General features: G+C 49.5%; 1 protein-coding gene across 1 annotated transcript in view; it reads left to right on the top strand.

Moving 5' to 3' along the window:
• LOC144119224 (uncharacterized) overlaps positions 1–17,616 on the top strand; it is a 29,733-nt gene extending 12,117 nt beyond the window's left edge. The window contains exon 3 of the mRNA XM_077651897.1: positions 17,193–17,616. Within this exon, the coding sequence (XP_077508023.1) occupies positions 17,193–17,558 (366 nt within the window). The 3' untranslated portion in view covers positions 17,559–17,616. The remainder of the gene's footprint in view (positions 1–17,192) is intronic.
• Positions 17,617–22,941: the final 5,325 nt, after the last annotated feature.

The following is a 22,941-nucleotide window of genomic DNA, read 5'->3' as shown; positions in this document are numbered from 1 at the left end:
GCAAGTTCATCCGGTTCTCAGCATGAAGTTCATCTGCCCGTCCTCTTCCACCGACTTGATGAATATGGGCTCGTCATCAACCCAAACAAGTGCCTCTTTGGCGTAGCTACAATACAGTACCTCGGCCACCTTGTCACCCCAAAAGGTATTCGGCCTATCGACAGCAAAGTCAAAGCCATTCAAGATTTTCCAACTTTAACGTCGTTTAAAAAGGGCAGAGAATTCTTTGGCCTCCTGAACTTTCATCGCCGCTTTCTGCCGAAGTGCACCTCTTGAAGCCTCTGACCGATCTTTTGGCTACTGAAAAAGATTCTGCTACACCACTTCAGTGGACTGAAGACGCTGCAGCTGCATTTTCTGCTGCCAAGATTGCGCTCGCAGGCGCCATTTTGCTCATACACACAATTCCTGACGCTCCATTGCGCCTCGTCACCGACGCCTCGAGCAGCACGTCTCTAGTTGGAAGCCTCTCGGTTTTTTTGCTCCCAAAAGCTGAAGCCACCTGAGAAAAAATCCAGCACCTTCGGTCGAGAACTGCTCGCTGTGTACCTTGCTATCAGGCATTTTTGCTGCTTCCTGGAGGGCCGGGACTTTCACGTCACCACGGAGCATAAGCCTTAGACATTTGCCTTCAAAAGGAACCACATCACCTGCACTGCACGCGAGATCCGCCAACTGTGTTTTATCTCCGAGTTTACAGTGGACCTCCGTCACGTCCATGGTTCGGAAAATGCTGCTGCTGCTGATGCGCTTTTTCGTGTTAGTCTCATGGCGTCCAAATCACCAGTGGACATGGAGGAGCTAGCAGCTGCACAGCGCGATGATCCAGAGCTACTTCGTCTTCGCTGCTAGTCCACGTCTTCGTCCTTCGTCGAATGTACACTGCCGTTTTCCTCCCAGTTCATTACGTGCGAGACATCCACTGGCGTCTCGCACCCCTACTTACCTTTGGCTTTCCGTCGCACCAGTTTTGAAAAACTGCACCGCCTAAGCCACCCTGGTATTCGTGCTACGAAGAAGCTGATCACATCTCGTTTCATATGGCCAAGCATCAATGCCGACGTCCGCCACTGGGCAAGAACCTACCTTCACTGGCAGAACGTCAAAGTTCACCGGCCTGCCGTCAAGCCTGATTCTCCTTATCGGCCTCCTGACGCACGGTTTTCCCACGTTCACATAAACATTGTAAGACCGCTCCCGTTATCACGTGGGGCTACTTATCTGCTCACATGCGTGGATCGTTTCATCCGCTGGCCCGAGGCGTTGCCCGTTGCTGACACTACAGCCGAGACCGTTGCTTGGGCCTTCATGGCCGGCTGGATCTCTCCCTTCGGCTGCCCGTCTGTCGTCACCACCTACTGCGGCCGCCCGTTTCCATCGGCCAGTTTTCTGCCCTCGCAAACATTCGGGAGTCATCCACATTCGAACGACCGCCTACCATCCTTCGGCCAATGGCATGTTGGAACGTCTGCATCAACAACTGAAGGCTGCCCTTACCACTTATCAGCCAAAGGCACGCTGGGCCGACCACCTTCAACTCTTCTTTTGCATTCGCTCGGCACTGAAGGCTGACCTCGGCAGCTCTTCTGCCGAGCTAGTCTACGGTGTTCCCCTGCGTCTCCCTGGGGAATTCTTCTCACCTTCTTCCCCTCCGTTAATCCATGACGCTTCCAGCTACATACGAAACCTACGCAACACATTTCGACACGTTACTCCAGTCACCCCAGCAGCCCTTCACCCTCAGTCAGTGTTCGTCAGCCAGGACCTGGGCTCCTGCACCCAGGTCTTCATCCGCCATGACCACGTCCGTCCACCCCTCACGCCGACCTACCATGGACGTTTCTGCATCCTCCATCGTGCGCAGAAGACCTTACTTTAGACGTCAACGGCCGTGAAGACGTCGGGGCGGCTGAACGACCTACACCAGCCTACACTGCCACTCCTCTTCCCGTCGGCTCAATACTCACTTCCGCTTTGGCTGCGCCACCATCGTGCGCCCCTTCTTCCAAGAACATCCGCTGTGTGCTTGTGGCTTCCTCTCTACGGGGAGCCCTGTAGCACCCCTCGCGCCACGCTCGGCTCGCAGGCCACGACACGCGGCGCCGGACAACAAGTTCTAAGTTGGGCCAGGCAGCCGCAGCGCGAGCACCGCGATTAAAACAGTTTGAGCCCCAACACTGTCGGAGCAGACTCTTCCTCGCCTTAGCTCCGACAAGCACACGAAGCAGTTCATCACAACCCGATGTGAGAAGCGGCCGGATGTGGCCACTTCGGGCGAAAATATTTCCTGACTGAGATCCTGACAGAAGTACGGACTATGGGTGGTGGTCAGCTGCAGCAGGGCCCATAGGAATGATTTTTCAATATGTGCGACGGAGGTTCCTAATGTACAGTGTTGTGCGTTTTTATCATGAACACTTTAAAAAATTTCCCCGCCTCAACCGCTGGCTCATTTGCTGTGAAACTGCACACAGAGCATGCGTATTATGGTAACTTTTGTATCGTAGCAAGTTTCACAACGGTGCTTACATAGTTGAGCCGTGCATGATGCGAAAACGTAATCGTCTACGTAGAGATCGGCAACCAAAAACCCGCAGACGACGCTTTTTCGCTGAAGGGCGGCAGTGGCGCCATCTGTTTTGGGCAGTGGAAACCGTCACGGCAAGGCCGCAGAGGCGAGCATTGAAAACAATATTCTTTAAAAGGTAAAGCCTCGTTAAATCATTTGTTCTGATATTTTCCCGCTTAATTAGTCGAAAATGTTCTAAGCGCTTCAGTAGAAGCAGATTGATTGTAAAACATTTTATTCGCCGGGAAGAGCTTGGCAAGAGGTCGCGTTAAGTGGTCGAGAGTACATAGCCCTCGACGACTTTGTCAGCCCACTCCACCGCCAAAACTTGCGTTCTGGGGTCAGAGCTAGCCAGCACGGTCTCCCACCGCTCGAGAGAAGGAGCTGTAACTAGATCACCCGGAGGTGGCTCTATTTTGCAGTCCCACAGGATGTGATCGTAGGTAGCACGTTGGCCACAGTGTTTGCAGTTTGGGTTGTAAAGATCTGGATAAATGTGCGCGAGGAGTGATGGGGTGCGTATCGATCTCGTCTGTAGACGACGCCACGGAACCTCTTGTTCTTTAGTAAGTCTTTTGTCTGGAGGGGGGAAAATTCTCCTCTCTAGTTTAAAATGATTGGTGAGGTCATGATATGTGATCATTGAGTCCTTCGTGAAATTCAGGGAGCCAGACTCATCCACTGCCCGGTCGACGAAACCTCGGGCTTTATTGTGGGCTGCCTCGTTCCCCGGATTCCCCGAATGGGCTGGGACCCATATCAATTCGGAATAATTTGGTGAGAATTTGGTTGCGTTAAGGATTCTAAGGGAGGTGTTTGTAACTCGCCCTTTAGCGAAATTATTGATACCCATTTTGGAATCGCTGAGGATGATGCTCCCTTGGGTATGTGCTAGGGCGAGGGCTATAGCCGCCTCTTCTGCCGTTTCAGAGGATTTCGTTTTGATTGTCGCCGAGACGATGTGGTCACCATTCTCGTTCACAACCACAACTGCAAAGGCATTGGTATTTTTGTATTCTGCCGCATCTACATAAAGTGTTGCAGCGCACTGTCTGTATTTCTTATGTAAGGCTTTGGCTCGTGCTTGTCTTCTACCCTCATGGTGTAAGGGGTGCATGTTTTTGGGGAGTGGTTTGATTAGTAGGGCCGTCCTATAGGCGCGGGGTAAGTCTACTTTAGCATCGTTATTCGTAGGTTGAAAGTTAATTCCGAGCCTGGTAAGAATACTCCTGCCAGTTCTGGAATTGGCTAATCGCGCTGTTTGAGCCATTAAATGGGCTTCTTTCAGTTCATTGTATGTGTTATGTATTCCTAACCTCATAAGTCTTTCGGTTGAGGCATTTAGTGGGAGTCCTAACGCAGCCTTATAGGCCTGCCGTATCATGCTATCCAATTTGTCCTTTTCTGCTTTCGAAAATTTCAGATAAGGGGTGGCATAGAGTATCCTGCTCAGCGCAAAGGCCTGCACTAGGCGGCATAAATCTCGTTCCCTCACCCCTTGTCTGCGATTAGCTATGCGGCGGAGTAATCGCGCCGTCGCTTCTACCGTGCGTTTTAGCTTAGTGAGTGTGTCAGTATTTTTTCCATTTGTTTGTAAATACAACCCCAGTATTCTCATGGTCTGTACCTCTTTGACGGATCGTCCATTAACATAGACGTTTATTTGCGGGGGGGATGTCGTGGTACGCCTACCTCTTTGTTTACGACGGATCACGAAGAGTTCAGATTTTTGCTCAGAACAAGTGAGGCCGGAATCCCATGCGCATGCCTCGATGATGTCCACTGCTGCTTGGAGTGTGTCTTCTATGTAGCCTTCGCATCCTTTGGTTACCCAAAGTGTGATGTCATCTGCATAGAACGTGTGATGTAGGTCTGGTATTTGTGCCAGTTTGGGGGGAATTTTGATGAGGGAGAGGTTAAAAAGGAAAGGGGACAGGACGGAGCCCTGTGGCGTTTCTTTACTTCCTAGTTTGATTGGGGCAGACTCTATTGTTCCGACCGTTATCCCTGCAGTTCTGTTAGTGAGGAAGGATCGGATGTAGTTGTACGTCCTTTCTCCGGGGTTGATTTCTGACAAGTTTGTCAAGATGGCTTTGTGGGTGACGTTGTCGAAAGCTTTAACAAGGTCTAAACCCAATATTGCTTTCGTTCCTGTTCCCTCGTCAGCTTCAATTATGTCCTTGTTAAGCTGCAAGAGAATGTCCTGGGTAGATAGTTGGGCCCTGAATCCTAACATTGTTTCAGGTAGGAGGTTCATGTCCTCCGCATAGTTTTGGAGCCTATTGAGGATGACATGCTCCATGAGTTTGCCTAGGCATGATGTTAATGAAATTGGGCGTAGATTCTCAGTGCTGAGTTTCTTACCAGCTTTAGGAATAAAAGTGATTTTCGCGTGTTTCCACTCTGGTGGTATGTTGCTTGCATGCCAGTATTTGTTCATAAGGTCTGTAACCGCCGCGATCGACGTTGCGTCTAAGTTCCTGAGAGTCTTATTTGTTACTTTGTCTGGTCCTGCCGCAGATGTTGTCCGCAGTTTTCCAATTGCGTACCAGACCTCTGCGTCTGTGATGTCTGCGTCTAAATTTGGATTAGGAGTCCCCCGGTAGTCTGGTTGTGTGGCACTATCATCCGTGTTTAGATAACGTTCTGCTAGCTCTTTGATTAGGTCTTCAGTTGTACCCTCATATTTATGTATGAGTCTGTACAGTTGACTTTGTTGCACGGGACGTGTTTGTTCTGGATCGAGCAGGTGTCTTAGAAGATGCCATGTCTTCTTATTTCCGAGCTGTCCATTGACGCTTTCACATATTTGGTTCCATTGTTGTGTTTTGAGAGTAAGTGTATGTTCCTCGATTCGCCTCTCGATTTCAGCGATCTTTTTGCGTAGTCGCTTGTTGTGTTTTTGCTGCTTCCAGCCTTTTTGGAGGCCTTTTTGTGCCTGCCACAGGTGTAGCAGTTTTGAGTCTGCAATCTGCTCCTCCTTCCCAACTGGCACCACAACGCTAGTGGAGCTGACATCCTCATTCAGGGAGATAACCCAGTCGCTAAGGTTAGAGATCTCCTTTGGAGCTGTTTTGTCGCGAAGTTGCCTGAACTTGTCCCAATCCGTGGTTCGTATTTCTTTTGCTTTGTTTTTAAGTTTTGTCGTGGGTAAGGTGATGCTAAGGATGAAGTGATCACTACCAAGGTTTTGCCCGGTGTTGACCCACTTTGCGTCCTTGACGTTTTTAGAGAGGGATAAGTCTGGAGATGTGTCTACACATACACTGTTACCCATGCGTGTGTGGTCGCTCGGGTTGTTTAGCGTTGTGAGCCCTAGTGACTGTATGATTTGCCAGAGCAGGTTCCCTTTCGGAGTTGCTTTGGTATATCCCCATGCTGGGTGTTGAGCGTTGAAGTCTCCCACAATTAATAGTTGAGCCCTAGCAGCCAGCTTTACTGCGTTTATCAACAAGTGTGGGAGTCCATTTCCTTTGTTTCTGGGAGGGTTGTATACATTAAGGATGAAGAGATTTGAGCCTCCTTTTTGCCTTGGTACTATTTCAAGCAGGGTGTAATCTTCTTCCGAATCATTTATAAAATGTTGAATTGCGGTGATATTTCTATGCACCAGAGTGGCTGTGAAGGAGCCGGCTGCGTTACTAGTATCATAATGAGGTGGCAGATATGCTTTATAGCCTGGCAGTGTAGCCCTGCCGCTAGCTTCTTGCAATGCAATCACGTCTGGGGTTGGAACAGACGGTGCTTGTTGGATGTGGAGCTGCAAGTGGGCCCGCTTGCGGCGGAAGCCTCTGCAGTTCCATTGCCAAATTTCAAATTTTTGGCGTGGTGCCATGTTGGGTTATAGATGGTTGTGGCGTCGTGGACAGATCCAAGGTGGGGGGGTAGGCGGGCCTCGATAGTTGTAAGCCTATCCATTATTTGCTGCATGCAGGTGGCTATTTGGGATACCTGTCCCTCTAGTGTTGCAAAGCGAATATCTATCTCTGCAAATTTGGTAGTAACGAGGCCTTGGAAGGTTGCTTGTTCTGTTGATATAGCGCTAGTTCTCTCTGACAGAGTATTGATGTCTGCCCTGAGTTTGGTAGGCGCTTTCGACGGCTGCGGGGTGTCGGCTTCCGAAGCCTCGGCCTTTCTTTTGGATTCCTCGCCTTCTTTTGTAGGATGCGGTCTTTTAGTTGCTATTCTGGCGTCTGTGTCCGTCGCGTTATGGGCTGAAGACTGGGACGTGTTGGAGGGAGTGTGGCAAATAGCGTCTGTTTCCATCGCATTACTGGTCGAATCCTGGGACGCGGTGGGTGGCATTCTAGCCGCAGTGGCATTCTGTACCTGATGCGCTTGTAACAGGCGTTTAATGTCAGCCAACTCTTTTTTAAGGCTGGCAATTTCTCTGTCTCGGGATTGTAGTTGGACCTGAAACTCCTTCTCTCGAGCGTCAATAGATTGGGAGGCCTCTGCTGGCCAGCTCACCTTTTTATTGGAGCGGCTATCGCTGCGTCCGCGGCTTGAGCTTCTCTTGTCGTTCCCTGCAGGGTTCCCCAGGGGCGGGAAGGAGCTGGAGTTGTTCCGGCTGTGGCTTCCTCCTTTTCCGGTAGCACCGTGTTCCTTCTTCCTGGGCCTAGACTGGTGTCCGTGTAGTGATGAGTCGTTGTCCCCTTGCTTGGGTGTCTGGTTGCCATGGGGCGTTCCTTGTTTGTTCTTGTTGATCAGCCGAAATTTGCAGTTCCGGCTGCCTGTGTTGTGGCCCCCGTTGCAGACGATGCATACGGGTTGGCAGGTTGGCTGTTCTCCCTCAGGTGGAGGCGAGTGATTTTCTCCGCAGCGGCGGCAAAGGTTCGTTGTAGGTTTGTAGCAGACATCGGCCCGGTGTCCTACTCTCCTGCAGTTGTAGCATACCTCATGTTGCTCCCTGAAGGGGTGGACCCGAAAGACGCCGCACTGATAGATTACTTGGCTGGGTAGCTTCTTTCCAAAAAAGGTGATTTGTATTGTTCTGGATTTCCCGATCCTTCGGGCATCCACAACTTCTATTCCTTCGTTTCGGTTTCCGAAGCCTTGGCGAACCGCTTCGGGCGAGTCTCCCGCGTAGGCGTTGTAAATGACCCCTTTTACCGAGTCTTCGGGCGCCGCCACGTACGACGTTACGTTGTAGGTTTGATCTTGGAGGTTCAGTTTTTCAATATTGGCGTATGCAGTCGCCCGTTGACGATCGGGCGTGCATAGCGTAAAGGAGTTGTTGGCCGTATTGACTCTGATAATGTCTTCATTCTTCACCGTATCATACGGCAGCCTGGCCACCTCGCAGGCGCAGAAGAGTAGTAGTCCGGGCGCAAAGTCCCTCAGATTCCAACCTTGTGGTCGGCAGACGATTTTGTAGTCGTCGGTCGGTAAGCGCGGGAGAAGGGCTTTCTTGCTGAGTGCAAGTAGCTTCTTCCCGTTCTTTCGCGATGGAAAATTGGAATTAGACTTGCCTTGGCCGTGCCCCTGCGCAGGCTCGTCGTCGGTTGATGCGGGCCCTTTATTCTTCAGGCCTCGTTGTCGGTCGCGGTAACGAAGAATGGTTTCCCATTTTCCGGCCTCGAGCTCCGACGGTGATATTTTCTCGCCTTCCACGGCGTACTCCATCTGTGCGGGTCCCTGGGCGCTCAGTTCCCGGCGGAGAGGTGACGAGCTAGGTCGAGCTCGATGGCTAGGCCGGCAGTCAGCCGGCAATATGCCTAGGTGTCCGTAGATTGGCAAAATCCGGCTGCAGCAGGCACTGGACAATGGCCCGGATGTCGTCCAAAATATTCGAGCCCGGAGGCTCACTCTTTCTGCCGAAAAGTGGCTTCGAGGCGGGAGCCCATGCGAGACACGTCAGCACAGCTCCGTGGATTGGATTGGATTCCTAGAAGCAGACGAAACGACAGGAATGGCATATTCAAACGGCCCGCGCTCCTTGCAACGCTCTCCTCGACGGCCTTGTCGGGACGCTTTGCGCTACCGCAAACAGATGGCGCCACTGCCGCCCTTCAGCGAAACAGCGTCGTCTGCGGGTTTTGGTTGCCGATCTCTACGTAGACGATTATGTTTTCGCATCATGCACGGCTCAACTAAGTAAGTACCGTTGTCAAACTTCCTACGATACAAAAGTTACCATAATACGCAAGCTCTGTGTGCAGTTTCGTCGCAAATGAGCCAGCGGTTGAGGCGGGGAAACTTTTGAAAGTTTTCACGATAAAAACGCACAATGCTGTACAGCATTGTGCGTTTTTATCGCTGACACTTTCAAAAATTTCTCCCCCTCAACCGCTGGCTCGTTTGCGGTGAAACTGCACACAGAGCTTGCGTATTATGGTAACTTTTGTATCGTAGCAAGTTTGACAATGGTACTTACTTAGTTCAGGCGCACATGATGCGAAAACGTAAGCGTCTACGAGAGATCGGCGAGCCAAAACCCGCAGACGACGCTTTTTATCTGAGAAACGGCAGTGGCGCCATCTTTTTTCGGCAGCGGAAAGCGTATGAGTAGGCCGCCGAGACGAGCGTTGCAAGCAATATTCTTTGAAACATAAAGTCGCGTGAGATCAGTTGTTCTGATATTTTTTCCAGATCAATTAGCCGAAAATGTTGTAAGCGCTTCAGTTGAAGAAGACGCAAATGCCGAACGGCATATTCAAAGGGCCCGCGCTCCTTGCAAAGCTCGCCTCGGCGGCCTAGTCGTGACGCCTTCCGCTGCCGAAAACAGATGGCGCGACTGCCGGTGCTCAGCGAAAAAGCGTCGTCTGCGGGTTTTGGCTCGCCGATCTCTCGTAGACGCTTACGTTTTCGCATCATGTGCGCCTGAACTAAGTAAATACCATTGTCAAACTTGCTACGATACAAACGTTACCATAATACGCAAGCTCTGTGTGCAGTTTCACTGCAAACGAGCCAGCGGTTATGGCGGGGAAATATTTGAAAGTGTCAGCGATAAAAACGCAGAATACTGTATATGATAGCGTCGTGGACTGACGACGCGGACAAGGGCGCGAAAAAGTCTCGGTGGAATCGCAGTGAAACACCGTCTACGAATTCTGCTGCGAAGTAACTCAGGGGCCGGTTTTTGGAACTCTCTCAATCAGAATGAGAGTCGCATAACAATAACGAAGTCTCGCTCCTATTTTTCGGCTCTGACCACGGTCAGTGAGTGGTCAGAGCCGACCAGTGGGATTGCGGCTTTGAGACTGATTGAGGCTGACTGCAGAGAAAGAGCGTTCCGTAATTCGGTCCCTAGTCAGCTTTAGAGTGCCGAGAGGGATTCTCAGAAGGACAACAAGGAAGTTGCCGGACCAGCATTCAACTCTCTGATAAGCAGTGAGAACAGCCTTCGGGTGTCGACGTCCCACCATGCCACTGGCCGAAAGATAACAGACGGTCGTATGAACGTGTCTTATGGCTAGGATGCTGAGAAGAGCAGTGAACAGAGTCGACTATAATTGGCGGCCTCGGTCGACAGTGATAACAGCGGGGCAGCCGAAAGGAGACACGCAGCTGGTCGTGAAAGCTGAGCAACTACTCTGTGACTATGCCTTGGTGAACTTGTGGACCTGTTCGCGCACGTGCTCGGGAAGCAGTCCAGACGTGATGACTGTAATGAACCAGCAAGGTCGATGATGGTGTTGGAGAATCGGGTGCCCGCAGGCGAAGTGGAGGAACAGCCGTGATAGTATATATTGGTAAAATTTGTTTGACAACGAAAGAATGCCTGAGCTCAGCGATACACGTCTGCATTTATGCTTTGCCAAATGCAGCGAGGGATTACTGCCTTATGCGTCGCATGAGTACACAGGTGGCTAATGTGGTGCGGTTGATTAAAAATTGTGCGACGGAATGCAAAAGGCATGAAACGGTCCTGGACACCTATGGAAGTTTCCCACGTAATCAACGTGGTAGAAAACGAAAGCGGACTATCGGCCCAATTGAAGGACATAGATGCTGAACAAAAACGGTGCAGCTCTCGGTCGTAGCGCGGGATGGCTGCTAGCTCCTGCACGTCCACTAGTGGCTTGTACGCCAGAGCTCCCAACGGCGAGAGGGAAGCGGGGAAGGCTTCGTCTCCGACAGCGTTCTCCGTTCTGTTTACGCGACGGAGATTCACTAAAACTCAGAAATAACATTCTGCGGCACGACGTTTAGGACTGTGGAGGCTAAAGTTATTTTCCAAAATATCTAGCACTGTTTTCACAAAGTTAGTGATGCCAGCTATGTTACAAACCCTTTATGGACAGAGTGTTGGAGCCATTTCGTGTCTGCTAAAACGGATCCCTTTTCCAAAACAAGAAATGAATGCGTACGCCACGAATTTCGCGTTGCGCCTAGAAAATTCCGTCTTGTGCTCTCACTTCTTTGCACGTTAAAGAACCCGAGGTGGTCGCAATTATCGGGAGCCTTCCACTACGGCGTCTCTCCTAGCCTTAGTTCCTGTGGGACGTTAAACCTTATAAAATCAAACGGCTTTCTTCTCTGATGCGGAGAAATTTTTTACTAATCAATACTTCAGCTGAGTTTTTGTTGCGGAAACATATTTTGGTGATTAGAAAAATAGTTAACGAGGCATAAATGAACTCGTCTGAAGAGGCAATTTGCGGCTTCGTGTGCGGGAAAGTATGTGGCGTGCTGGCTCTCCTAAAGTTTTAGAGTAAGTCACGTTTTTTTGCGTGTTTGTGAACGTTAATTGGGAATTATAGATATACACAAAAATCTTTTTTTCGCTAACAGAACAAAATATCGGTATAAAAGGTATAATGCTGAATTGGCAGATTTCACGCGGTGTTAACGTGCTATACTTCCAATAGAAGGCAAACGACAAAGGCTTTATGTCTTCGACGGCTTCAAAGTATCCGCCTCAAGGAAGTGACGAAATTGCTTGGTAGCAAGATACAGCGGGAGAAGTTCTTGTCGAAACTTCCTGTGGTTAGCTTCAGGTGGTTTCAGATTTAAAGAGAAGAAACCCGGATGGTGCCAGCCAGAGCCCTGCTGCTTTAGAGCTGCACCTATTGCATTGCTCTATGCCCCGGTGATGAAATGAAGTAGGACGTCAGAAATGAGAAGCAAGCGCGTAGCTACGTCTGTGAGCGCCTTCTTGGCAGCAGTGAATGCAGATGCGGCGTGGTCACTGCACTCAACCAGCGCACGCCAGAGGATTTTTCAGCGGCCTCAACATTTCGGCCAAATTTTAAATAAAACCGAGATGGAATTCCAAAGGGCGAATAATTTTCGAAGCTTATTGATGGATCTGGCGGAGCGTTTTGAAGTCTTGAGCTTGATGTCCCATGGCCTGATACCTTGTGGGATTACAAAGTGGCCCGGAAACTCAATTCTAGTGACGCTGAATACGCACTTGCTGAGGCTGCTGACCAAAACGATGTAATCATCAGCTGGTGGAGAAAGGCGCGCAGCTTAGCTTCGAGCAAGGATCCTCATGAGCTTGCGACGAGGAGGTCGTCGAAGTAGGCGAGCACGAAGTCGAGATATCGCGTTACATTGTTGATAGTTCGCTGCAGTACATGTGCCGCGTTGCGCAATTCAAACAGAATCCTCAAATACTCCAAGATGCGAAAGCGGGCGTTAATTGTCGTCTTTTAAATGTCAGCTGGCTCCACACGAATCTTACGGTAGGCTATCACTAGGTCGATCTCAGAGAAGTTAGTATGATCATTTACCAGTTGACAGTTTGCGCCCGGTCTGTGTGTGTGATTTCTTGCGTCCTGTATTGTTCGTACCTATGAGTAGCACACTAATGAAGTTAAATATGAACCAACTAGGCATTTGCGGCTTTGCATTGTATGATCAGTCAGATTTGCTGTGAAGTGCTCAATGTGAAGAAATTGTCAGCGGTCAGGTAAAGTGTGGGCGTTGGGGGCACGGCTGTCACCGCATGGTCTCCAGGCGCCAGAATTTTTCTTCAGCAGAAGAAAACTAGGATGGGATAAGGTTCTAATAAACCCCAATTTGAATGAATACCGAAGATCACAGATAAAGGCCCTACTCTAAAGCAAAGGGGATGATTTTTCGGATGTGCCGGGCAAAACGGATGCCATAAGTTGTAAACTAAATCTCTCTACAGACAGACCAATCAGCGTGAGGCAATGCCCAGTAGCTTTAGTAGTTCAGGAATCAATTGAAATGTTAATGAGATGCAGGACATGTTGGAGCTTGGTGTGATTGAGAGGTCGTGGTCAGCATACGATGCGCCTCTCGTGGTTGTCAAAAAACCCGATTGTATTTATCGACTGTTTGTATATTTTGGTCGGCTAAATGACGCCATATTACCCGATGCCTGACCTATACCATGAGCGGACGTGGCGTTCGCTAAGGTGGAACACAAAAGGTTCTTGTATATTTGACTTAGCTAAAGGGTATTTTCAAATACCAATGGAAGATTCGTCTAAAGAGAAGACTGCCTTTTCGAACTCGGCCGGTTTATTCTAGTTTGAATTCATACCTTTTCGTTTGAAGACAGCATCTGCAGTATTCACGAAGCTGATGAGGAAGGTTTTGGATGGGCTCCAAAATCTAGAACACTATATTGATGACATTCTTGTGGCAACTGATACGTAGGAAGAGCATGTTATTACGCTGGAAAAACTATTTGATAGAATTAAGCGAGCCAGGTTGACCATAAAACCGACAAAATGTGAGGTGAGCTTTGAAGCCATTTCTTTTCTCGGACACAATCTGGGAATAGGCCGCATCGCGTGAAAAGACGACATCTTGGACAAAATACAGCAGGCCCAGACACTGACGACCAATAAAGAGGTACAGTCGTTCCTTGGTTTTGCGGGAGATACAGGGACTTTATTCCCGATTTTGCCCACATAGCCGATCAGCTTGTCGAAATCACTACGAAAGGGCAAATCAATAAGCTGGATTGGACTGCTGAACATGTAAATGCATCCATGATGTTAAAATGGCTAATGTCAAAACCGCCCGTTCTGCTTGCTTCGAATCTGGATAAAAAGTTTGTGCTTCGCACTGATGCATCAGACCGAGCTTTAGGAGCCGTATTCTTGTAAGAAGAGAATCGCGTGCTACATCCGGTGTTTTTTGCAAGCAAGAGATTATCGGCTAGTGAACGCAACTACTCCACTGTTGAAAAGGTATTGTTTGGCGGTTGTGTGGGCGTTAAAGAAATTACACATATATCTTTAGGGAGACATTTAAGAATTCAAACGGATCATCAGCCGCTTGAATACTTAACCAAGGCCAAAATGAACAATTTTAAATTTATGAGATGAAGTTTGGCCTAACAAGAATACTCACTTAAGGTCGCAATTTGTTAAAGGCACAGATAGCATTGGAGCGGACTTGGTCAGTAGGGCGAACTGAACAGCTCTAGGTATCTCTGGGATGTATCTTGTTGTTGTTGTTCTTGTTTTTATGTGATTATACACGGGAGTGTGTTGTCGATATCAACACGTTTATTAAGAAGTCTGTTCGGACAACGCCAGTGGTGTGTTAATGTTCAGAAAATGCAGTTTGCTGTGCTTTTGGTGTGTGCTGGACGCCTGCGGTGTGTTGTGTGCTGGGTCCGGAATCGTCACAGAAGATAGTCGGTTGGCTCGATGGCTTGAAGATGAGGATGACGTGAGCAGTTTTTCATGGAAAAACTTTTGAGAGAGGGGGCCCTTGTCCCATATAATAATCTAAACTAAAATTATGAAGGAAAGAGGTGTGAAGAAGACGACGTGCATTGACCGAAGACTAAAGAAGGTGAAGAAGAAGCATTCGGTGAGGTGGAGAGAGATGGTTGGTGGAGAAGCATTCGGTGAAATGAAGAGAAATGATTGGTGGAGAAGAAAAGAACGACAAGACGACGAAAAGGCTAACGTGGACTAACGCCAAGGCTATAAAAGGGCGAGAGAGAGCGAGGTCCGGGGGGGAGAACAGAGAAGCGGAGGCTCCGGCGCGTCAGGAACGCTTCGGCAGGAAGAGAGCGACGCCTGCTAATGCTCCGGTGAGCTCGCGTTTTAAGGCTTCGCATCGTGGAGTTTTTGCCTTTCCTGACCCCTTTCTGGGGAGTTAACTTAGGAGGCTACCACCTGCCTAGGTCCAGGGGTGTCTCCAGCGCTGTTGCCACCCATCCGGGTTGTGCCCCCAACGCCAACAACAACGGCATCACCTCCACAGGCGCTTGGACCGGGAGCTTGCACGACGCCGCCAGCGACGCCAGCCGCAGCACGTCGAACTCCACCTCGATGCCGGCTACTGGACCCATACAACGCCGCAGCCGCACCGAACTAACCGTGAGCACGAACGCCGACCGCTAATAGGAGAACGCTAGTAGTAGACGCCGGTAGCAGTGTTCCCGGGTCATGTGTATTTATAGTCTGTGTTTTGTGTTAGTTTTGTTAGTTTTGTGTGCTAGTGTGTGTGTCACGTACGGTGTATTAAATGTGTGCCTCTGTGGGTACACCTGTCGCTTAGTCCATTCTTTCGGTCCGAGTGTTTTCCGGGGAGATCCGTGATACGCCTCGACGCTTCTAAGACCGCCAAAAAAAAACGTTGTTCCGACATTCATCACTGTTACACCCACAATGCTTCCCTCTCCCTCGTACTCCTCTGGCTCGCGGTGGGCCGTGTCGGCCAGTGCGAGAAGCTACTGCCTCGTTACGTCGGTCCTTAACGCGTCTTGAGGCAACTGAGCAATGTGGCATAAGAAATCACGTCCCTGCACGCCAATTCTCCTACCATGGCAACATCCACACAGCTCGTGCACGTCGCGCGTCTTATGTCCTACGATTCGATCCAGCCACCTTAGGACGTACACGTGCTGTGTTTCTTCGGCGGGGCGCAGGAGGGTAGTGTTACTGTACAGACGAAAGGCAAAGAGGGCGTGGTTCTGTCGCGGTGTTGTTGACGACGTCGTCAACAGTGCTCGGGTGACCAAGTGGTCGGGGTGACCTGGATTTGTGTGTTCCCTGACAGCAGCTTTTCGCGCCTGCAGTTGAGCTAACCTCTGTAATAATACGCTGAGTGTATGAGAGGTAAACGCAGAAGTGTCCTCGGTTTTACTCAGTGTCTAGTGTTATCGAATGAGTAAAACGCTCTGTCGCTTAGGGCACAGCTGTAGCGAGGCGCCGCTTTTCACACAGCGCACGTATATTGGCTCGCACTGCATGAAGACGACCTTACATAGCGCATTTTGAGCCCATGTACTGAACAAGCTGTATCGCTGCAAAACCGTTCGTGCTTGCTGTAGAACGCCCACTGTGAAATATTGCTTTGCTATTCGCACGAAATCTCCGCTGGTTGAGATTTTCAGACATTTTGCGGCCAGTTCGGAAACTCTTTTCACAAGAACGCTTCTTGATACCGAGCTTTTATGCGCTTACCACTCGTGAGATATACCTGACCGGAAGCACTCCGAAAGTCATGAAAATCAGCTGCCAAAAACGCTGCAAAGCCCGAGGTCAGCTAAGCTTTGTGGACCTCGGCCGTGGTCTTGTGGGTGAAACTTGCTTGACATGCTGTGCGCTTTGAGGCCAAGCTGAAATGAATCGGGGCTGTTGCGTGCATCAAACAGCTCACACGCATATCTCAACTTCAGCAAACCGTTGTGAAGAAGATTAATCCCGAAAGCAAAAATTCAAGTCTCCTAACGTTTCTTAGCCGCACATTCTCGGTGTTAGGAGCTATCGGTTGGAGCACAGCGCATTTAAATAATTCATTTTCATTGGTCCACAGTATTGTGCATTCCTAGATTGGTAACTGGGCTGGTGTAACGCTGTTCTCAGTCATTGTCATTCTTGCTGCAAGAAAGCCGTGTGAAAACAATAAATCTTTCAGGTAAATTTCATTAGTACAGAGCACTGGTCGTGTTGGTAGGTCTGCATGCATACACGCAGGCCTCCTTCTGCTGTCTGTTGTCTTATCTGTTGTTCCGTCTATCTAGCTGGCTTCAGCCATGTACGCAAACTTGGACTCTCGGTGCAAGGTATTGTCGAAAGAAATGCACAGTCACTGATCAAATTAAGGTATAGTGTGTGTTTTCGGAACACTTACATGTTCATTTACCAGAACCAGATTTAGAACCCGAATGATTAAAATTTAAAAGCGAACCTTGTCATGTAACGGTGGTGTGTTATGTTGGTTTTCCGTAAGGAACACGTACGGGTTCCAAGCACGTCATATTATATTATGACTTCGCCAGTGGCAGTACTTCTTCGTGATTGAGCTGAGGAATTTTGGTCAAACCATTCAATATTAAGCTCTTCTCAGCTTCAAAAATATCGGGAAATGTGTTTTGTTTTAGAAAACTGCTCTTTCCCGTCAGAATTTATTTGCTTTCGACATGAACAAGAGGTCTGAGACACCGAAGGACCCATTCTAAATGTTCGTTACAATTTGTCGCCTAAGACTATCGCTCCATATTATCGAGTTGGAACAAGGCTCTCGTTTCCTAACAATGATTTATACATGCTTCTTTTTATTACCAGCAGTCGCTTGAGGCGTCTCTGTTTACAGCAGGCAAGTGATGCCAGGCACCGCCTATGGCATGAAATGCGATGTGCAAGATTGTCAAACATTGTGACAAATGAATAGGGAAAATAATACTTGTGCAGCAGGGCCATAAATAATGCGCTGACTCTCCGCAACGCAGGTCTCCACCGAGCTGAATGATGTTAGCGGTGCCGATCGTACTTCGGGTGACCCGGCGGCACCACGACTGTCGGGTCTTGCGTGTGGCCTCCTGATGGCGGGCGCCTTGCTGTGGCTGGTGTCGGCGCTGCTCGCCCTGGTCTCATGGCGGCTTGCCAGCGAGCCGCTCGGCGCCGAACTCGCGCAGAACGTGTCCGCGCTGGTGCGCCGAATAGAGACGCTCGTCTCCGCCGGCGAAGAAAAAGAAATGGGTGCCCAGGGCGAGGAATTCGCCAACGGCTCGGTGGTGGCACGGAACATGTCCGTCCTGGTGGCGAACCTACCAACTCAGCCAGCGACAGTCGGCCTTGTCTTACCGCCGTTGTGAACGCTGTGTTGTGCTAAGCACGAGTTCTGTAGAAAAAAAAACATTTTTGTTATAAGGCTGCTCTTAAAGTACACACAGCCTTCTCTGAATTTTACGTATTCAAGTATAAAAGAAAAATTCTTTAGTCTAAAGGAGCGCTAAAGTTACGACAAAACCTCAGTGCTTCAACCCATCTGAAGAGACGCGGCACTATACCAACGTCGTGTGGTACCCTCTTTCCTTGCCCCGCCGTGCATGCTGTACCACCTAGGTCATCCTTCAGGATGGTGTTGGCAGCTGCTTTGCTTGTGGGACGAGTCTGGCCGTGGCATCGGTTAGCTTTTCGATGTTCCTGAGGGCTTAAGTGAATGAAAAACGGAAGAGTCCCTTCAAGTTCAGAGACACTGCAAGAGATAGTTATAGTAATTTTGCCAATCTCGCTGCTTTTTGGTAACAAAGAAAAGTTATTCGGCTGTGGCGTCACCGCTATGGCGTACTATAGTCGGCAATGCTTCTCATGGTTGCCAGTATGGCTCGGGGTCTATTTCACAGGACACTTCTTTTCTCTGTGGCACTCTCCTATCCGTTGCAAGTAGCTAGGAGGACTATCTGCATTACATGCCACCTTGTTGGCCTTATTACCATTTTGCCCTAAAAGCCGTGGCACTGGTTCAGTAGTTATGGTGCTCTGCAGCTGACCCGACAGACACAGGCTCGATATTAGCCTCAGCGGTCGCATTTCGAAGGAGGTGAAATACTTCACGCATCTGTGCTGTGGAATGTCAATGCACGTTAAAGCTCCCACTGGCGGTCGAATTTATTCGGAGCTCTCCGCTATGACGTCCGCCATAGCCCGATTCGCTTTCGGGCGTTATACCCCTTATAACCGTACCGAGCTGCGGCCTAACGTCTTCTTCTCTCGCTATCTCTGGTGCTCTGCAATCCCGTCCAACAACACTAAACATGACCTTACCATATGTCTACCATTTGTCAGTGGCAATATATCCTTAAATTTGTGTGTTAGAGCAGGTACCGAGGTTCTGGCCGTGTGATTTCCCTACGGAATATCTACGTTTCCCACCGCCAACCTATCCTTGAAATAAATAATCATGGACGGAATTCAAGCAATTCAATGCAAAGCTATTTCAGGTTGATCAACAGAAACCCAGCCGCCGCAGAGGCTCAGCGGTCATGGGTTTCGGCTGCTGACTCGAAAGACGCGGGTTCGATCCCGGCCGCGGCTATCACAATTCAGCTGATGCTAAATGATAGAGGCGCGCGTACTGAGAGATATCGGTGCACGTTGGATATCTGGGCTGCACCACTGGAAGTTACTGGACTTCCATGGAGAGTCCGACGTGTATAATCTATGTTTAAATATTTATGCCAGAGGGTACTCTGCTGCAGTAAGTAAAAAAAGTCCAGGGAGTAGAAATTTTCTGGAGCCATCCACTACACTGTCAACAAGAATCAACCCAAATGGGAGGTTAAATGGTTGGCGCCACCCATTATACCTCATCTGCAAAAACATTTATTCTTCCAATACGAATTAAAATATGCTAAATTACTTATTTTACTCCCTGCTCTAAATATTAGGAAGAATCTCCTCCTTACAACTATCATGTTTAAATGAAGTTTCTTGATATCAATGCGCCCCAAGTCCCCAATGAAGGAAAACACGCAGCTTTTTGCGCCGTCCGCCTCGCCACCTAGCGTCTCGTCTGCTTCTGGTCAGCCGTCTGATAAAGGCAGTGAGTGACGGTCCCTTCTTTACCATCGTCGCTGGATCTCAGCTCACTTTTGCGTCTTCAAGGGCGCCTGCCGCGGTACAAAATATCTGCTTGGCCCCGTTTTCCGCTACAGTAAGCTACACATTTGAACTGCTCATATGAAGCCTCCAATGCAACTATAGCTGACCTTCCTTTTTTAGTCTCGCCACCCCGTTAGAGCCTCCGCTTAGGCATAAATCTCACAGCTCTTTTTTTTCAGTGTGGTTCTTGCTGTGTGTTGCAGCAGATTATATTGCGTTGCATGAAGATGGAACTTTGGAAGAGCATAATTAGTTTCAACGCTGAACTCTTGTTTAAGCTGATGACGCTGCATTTCTCCTCAGTCCATTGAAAAGCCAAGCCTTTATGAAATCAATATGAAAAGAAACACTGCCTTACCAAACTGCTTTCAGGGTAGTTTTCATTTTAAACTTATTCTGCTCTGGTTTTAGTCAAATATAGCGTGGTGCATGACCATGAAATCTCCCTCGCGGCTCCTTTTCAGATTTGAACTGCTGATTCTAATGTTACGTCCCTTTATCTACGAACATAGTCAACCAAACGAGCTCATACGGCCAAAGCAGACGACAAGCAGACTACTGATACCGTCTGCGCCTACGCCGCCGCTGGTTTGCAGACGCCGAAACGAAAGCGTGACGCGGGGTAACATTCGGGCACAGCAGTTTCTCAAGCTAGGCTGCCGGCGGCTCCGAAGCTACTGCCCCTTTCCGCCTTGGCATTGCTTCAAGAATGAGCGTGAATGAGGAGAAATAAACGAGACACAATTTTTCGGCCCCATTTCTTTGGTAATATGAAATTTACGCCCTTGTACTCGTAAATAACTCATTAGTACAATGGAGCAAAAAATACTCCATTCATATGGAGTAAATAAACTTCCTTTTGGGTGAGCACTGGAAGGCAAGCCATTTACTCCCATTTTAGTGTTTTTGTTAACATGGTACGGCGTCCCTAATAGCCTGAGTCGCTTTGGAACGTTAAAGCCCGTAAAACAAACAAAAAACAACAACCGCGCAAATTTCTAAAGAGTAATATCTTAGCCAGCGTAACCGCACCTGCTGTATGACGTTACATAGTTAATAAGCTACTGACTACGAAAGTAGTATAGGGGGCTTCACCACGGAGGTTATAGCAGTGTTTTTCTATATTAGAGGATCACGGCATAGTCACGGTGCTGGCAAGGTTTTGATGACGGGTGTTTTCGAGGGGTGTTTTGCTGTCATGCACCAATTAAGTTCATGCATCTGCGGTAGATGTCGGTAAGGAACGGTTGCATCAATGGTTGCTAAGTGGCCAGAGTAGTTATCGCAATGGTTCACTGTTACGTTCCTCCTAACGATTGAAACCCTTTCAAGCTTGTGATTGGGACAGACATCAAGCGTGTCACGCAGGTGAAGGTATTTACAAACTGTTGTGATGACCCCCATAATGCGCAGGTCCACACGGGACGGAGAGGCAAAGAGACACCGTATGGCTCAGTTTAAACAAACAGATATATTCAATAATTATACATGATTAAGATTCAGAGGCTGGGGCGTCCGAGCTTACGTGCCGACGACTTCATGGGGACGATGGAGGGGCTCCGGAGTTGAGCTCGAGCGGTTGCTGGCAGAAGCTGCACGCCGTCGGGCTTCGGCGCTGAAGGCCCTCTTGGCGAACGATGTCGTCCTGAGCGTCCTTCTTCCGTACTGCTTGTCGATTTTTATATCCTCTTCTCCCCACACTCCTTAGGGTGAGGACGCCCACGCCGGAGTGGGGGGGGGGGGGGGGGCTAGGGCTTTCACTTGGGCGCACAAACACATCTCGCCCCCCTCACGTGTTGAGTCCGAGGGAAAGAAGGTTGTCTTCAAGGTAGCGCATAGCGTCGGCTGTGGTAAGGCGCGCTCTGGCCCGCTGTCGGTTCTCGCGGGTCACCGGCCTCCGTTCTCCATCAACTGACACTCGCCCCTCAAGGCCGGAACGCGAGGTCACTAAAAGGCCGGGAAAGTGGTCCCTTGTCCTGGGATGTGCTCGGGAGGGTTGATTGATGATGCCCACCGTCTTGCCACGGGGCCAGGCCCGCCGAAACGAGGCCCCCTGGAACGGCCACGGTAATTGGGGAGGCTAAAGCCCGTTTCCCCGCGGCGGCGACGGCGGCGGCGGCGTTCGACTTGTGCCGACACTATGGAAAGAGGGTCCGGTTGGGCTTAAACCCCTTCGTTCTGGTCGTCACTCTCAAAGAGCATGGCTGGGTATTTGATGATGCCGCTGTCATCTGGGTCTCCGTCTACGCCGCGCCGTCGAACGCGGAACCTCGTAGCGCACACAAGGAACGTCACACTGTTGTATGATAGGGCTAAGTTACAGCAGGGAAATTACAAAAGGCATTTAACATGCTTATTAGTAAATGTTGCAGAAATCACACAAATAGCGATTATACGAAGAACTAAAGAATAGCCCGAGTAAATGTGGTGAAAAGCATAAAGATCTCGTTCCGACTACCAGGTCCAGTATTCGTTTGTATAGGTGGTTTAAAAGGTTCTTAAAACAATAAAATGAGCCGGTCTTTTCTTGTCACCAGCTCTACGCATCAGTTAACTAGTCCATCCTATCATTCCAGGTGAACGCTAACCCCAATGGTCAGACACACAGAGTGCTGCTAATTAAAGCAAAATTTGATGGGTTCTCACGACAACCGAAGCCGCGAAGGTGCGATGGCACCGGGGCGTTCGCCTTCGGCTTTTGCCGATTCCCCTTTTCTGGACACGACTTTGGTTTTAGTTTGTGCAGGGTGTTTGCGATGTGGGTGCCACAGATGTGTACATAACATTTGCATCAATGCTTTTGTTCTTATGTGTAGTGCAGCTAGCGTGTTATGTTTGCGACATTGCGCTCTGTGTTAGCGCGGTGCTTTGGCAGTCGTATGCACAAATGCGTTTATTCGCTTTGTTTTGTGTTGTTCTGCGTTATCGTGATAGGAGGTGAACACTTTTCAGTCCGCCGAGCGCATCGGGCTTTCTCGACACGCACCGAAGGACCAAGCATGTTCACGTTACTTTCGTGAACCGGAGCCCAGATGGTCCTGCTTCCACTTCATCTGCCGCAGAGCCTTGGTTCTGTTGTGGTTGGCGTCGCCGCAGTTGTCGCTGTCGCCGACGCCTCGTCGTTCAGCTCGCCAGGCCGCCGCAGGGTCCAATTCCGCTCAACGCGGGAGCGGCAGCTGACAGCCTACACGTGTGCTCACAACGAGTGCCGGGGAAGAAATGCGCTTTTCTTCTTTTTACTGTGCTATGGGGTGACAGAAGGCTCTCCTGCTACGGAAAAATGCCCTGTTTCCTCAAGAGGGGCCTCCTTTTTCTGCGGCGAGTCCTCGCCTCTGGTGAGCCGCCGCCTCCACACCCGTGCCAAGTGCTTCTTAGAGTGGTGGCGATTCACAGACACGAAGCGTAGGGAAGGGAAGATGCCCAGGTGGCCGAAATTATTCCGGAGCCCTCCATTACGGCACCTATTTCTTCCTATCTTTTCTCAGTCTCTCCTTTATCTTTTTCCTTGCCGTGCAGTTAAGGTGACCGCCAAGCTGTGCGACAAATGCGACAAATACAGCGCCATTTCTTTTCCCCAGAAACCAACCAAACCAA

The sequence above is a fragment of the Amblyomma americanum genome, chromosome 2 (assembly GCF_052857255.1).
Source record: "Amblyomma americanum isolate KBUSLIRL-KWMA chromosome 2, ASM5285725v1, whole genome shotgun sequence".
Lineage (NCBI taxonomy): Eukaryota > Metazoa > Arthropoda > Arachnida > Ixodida > Ixodidae > Amblyomma > Amblyomma americanum.
The sequence above is the reverse complement of the archived record's forward strand: the minus strand, read 5'-3'. Positions and strand labels throughout refer to the sequence as shown.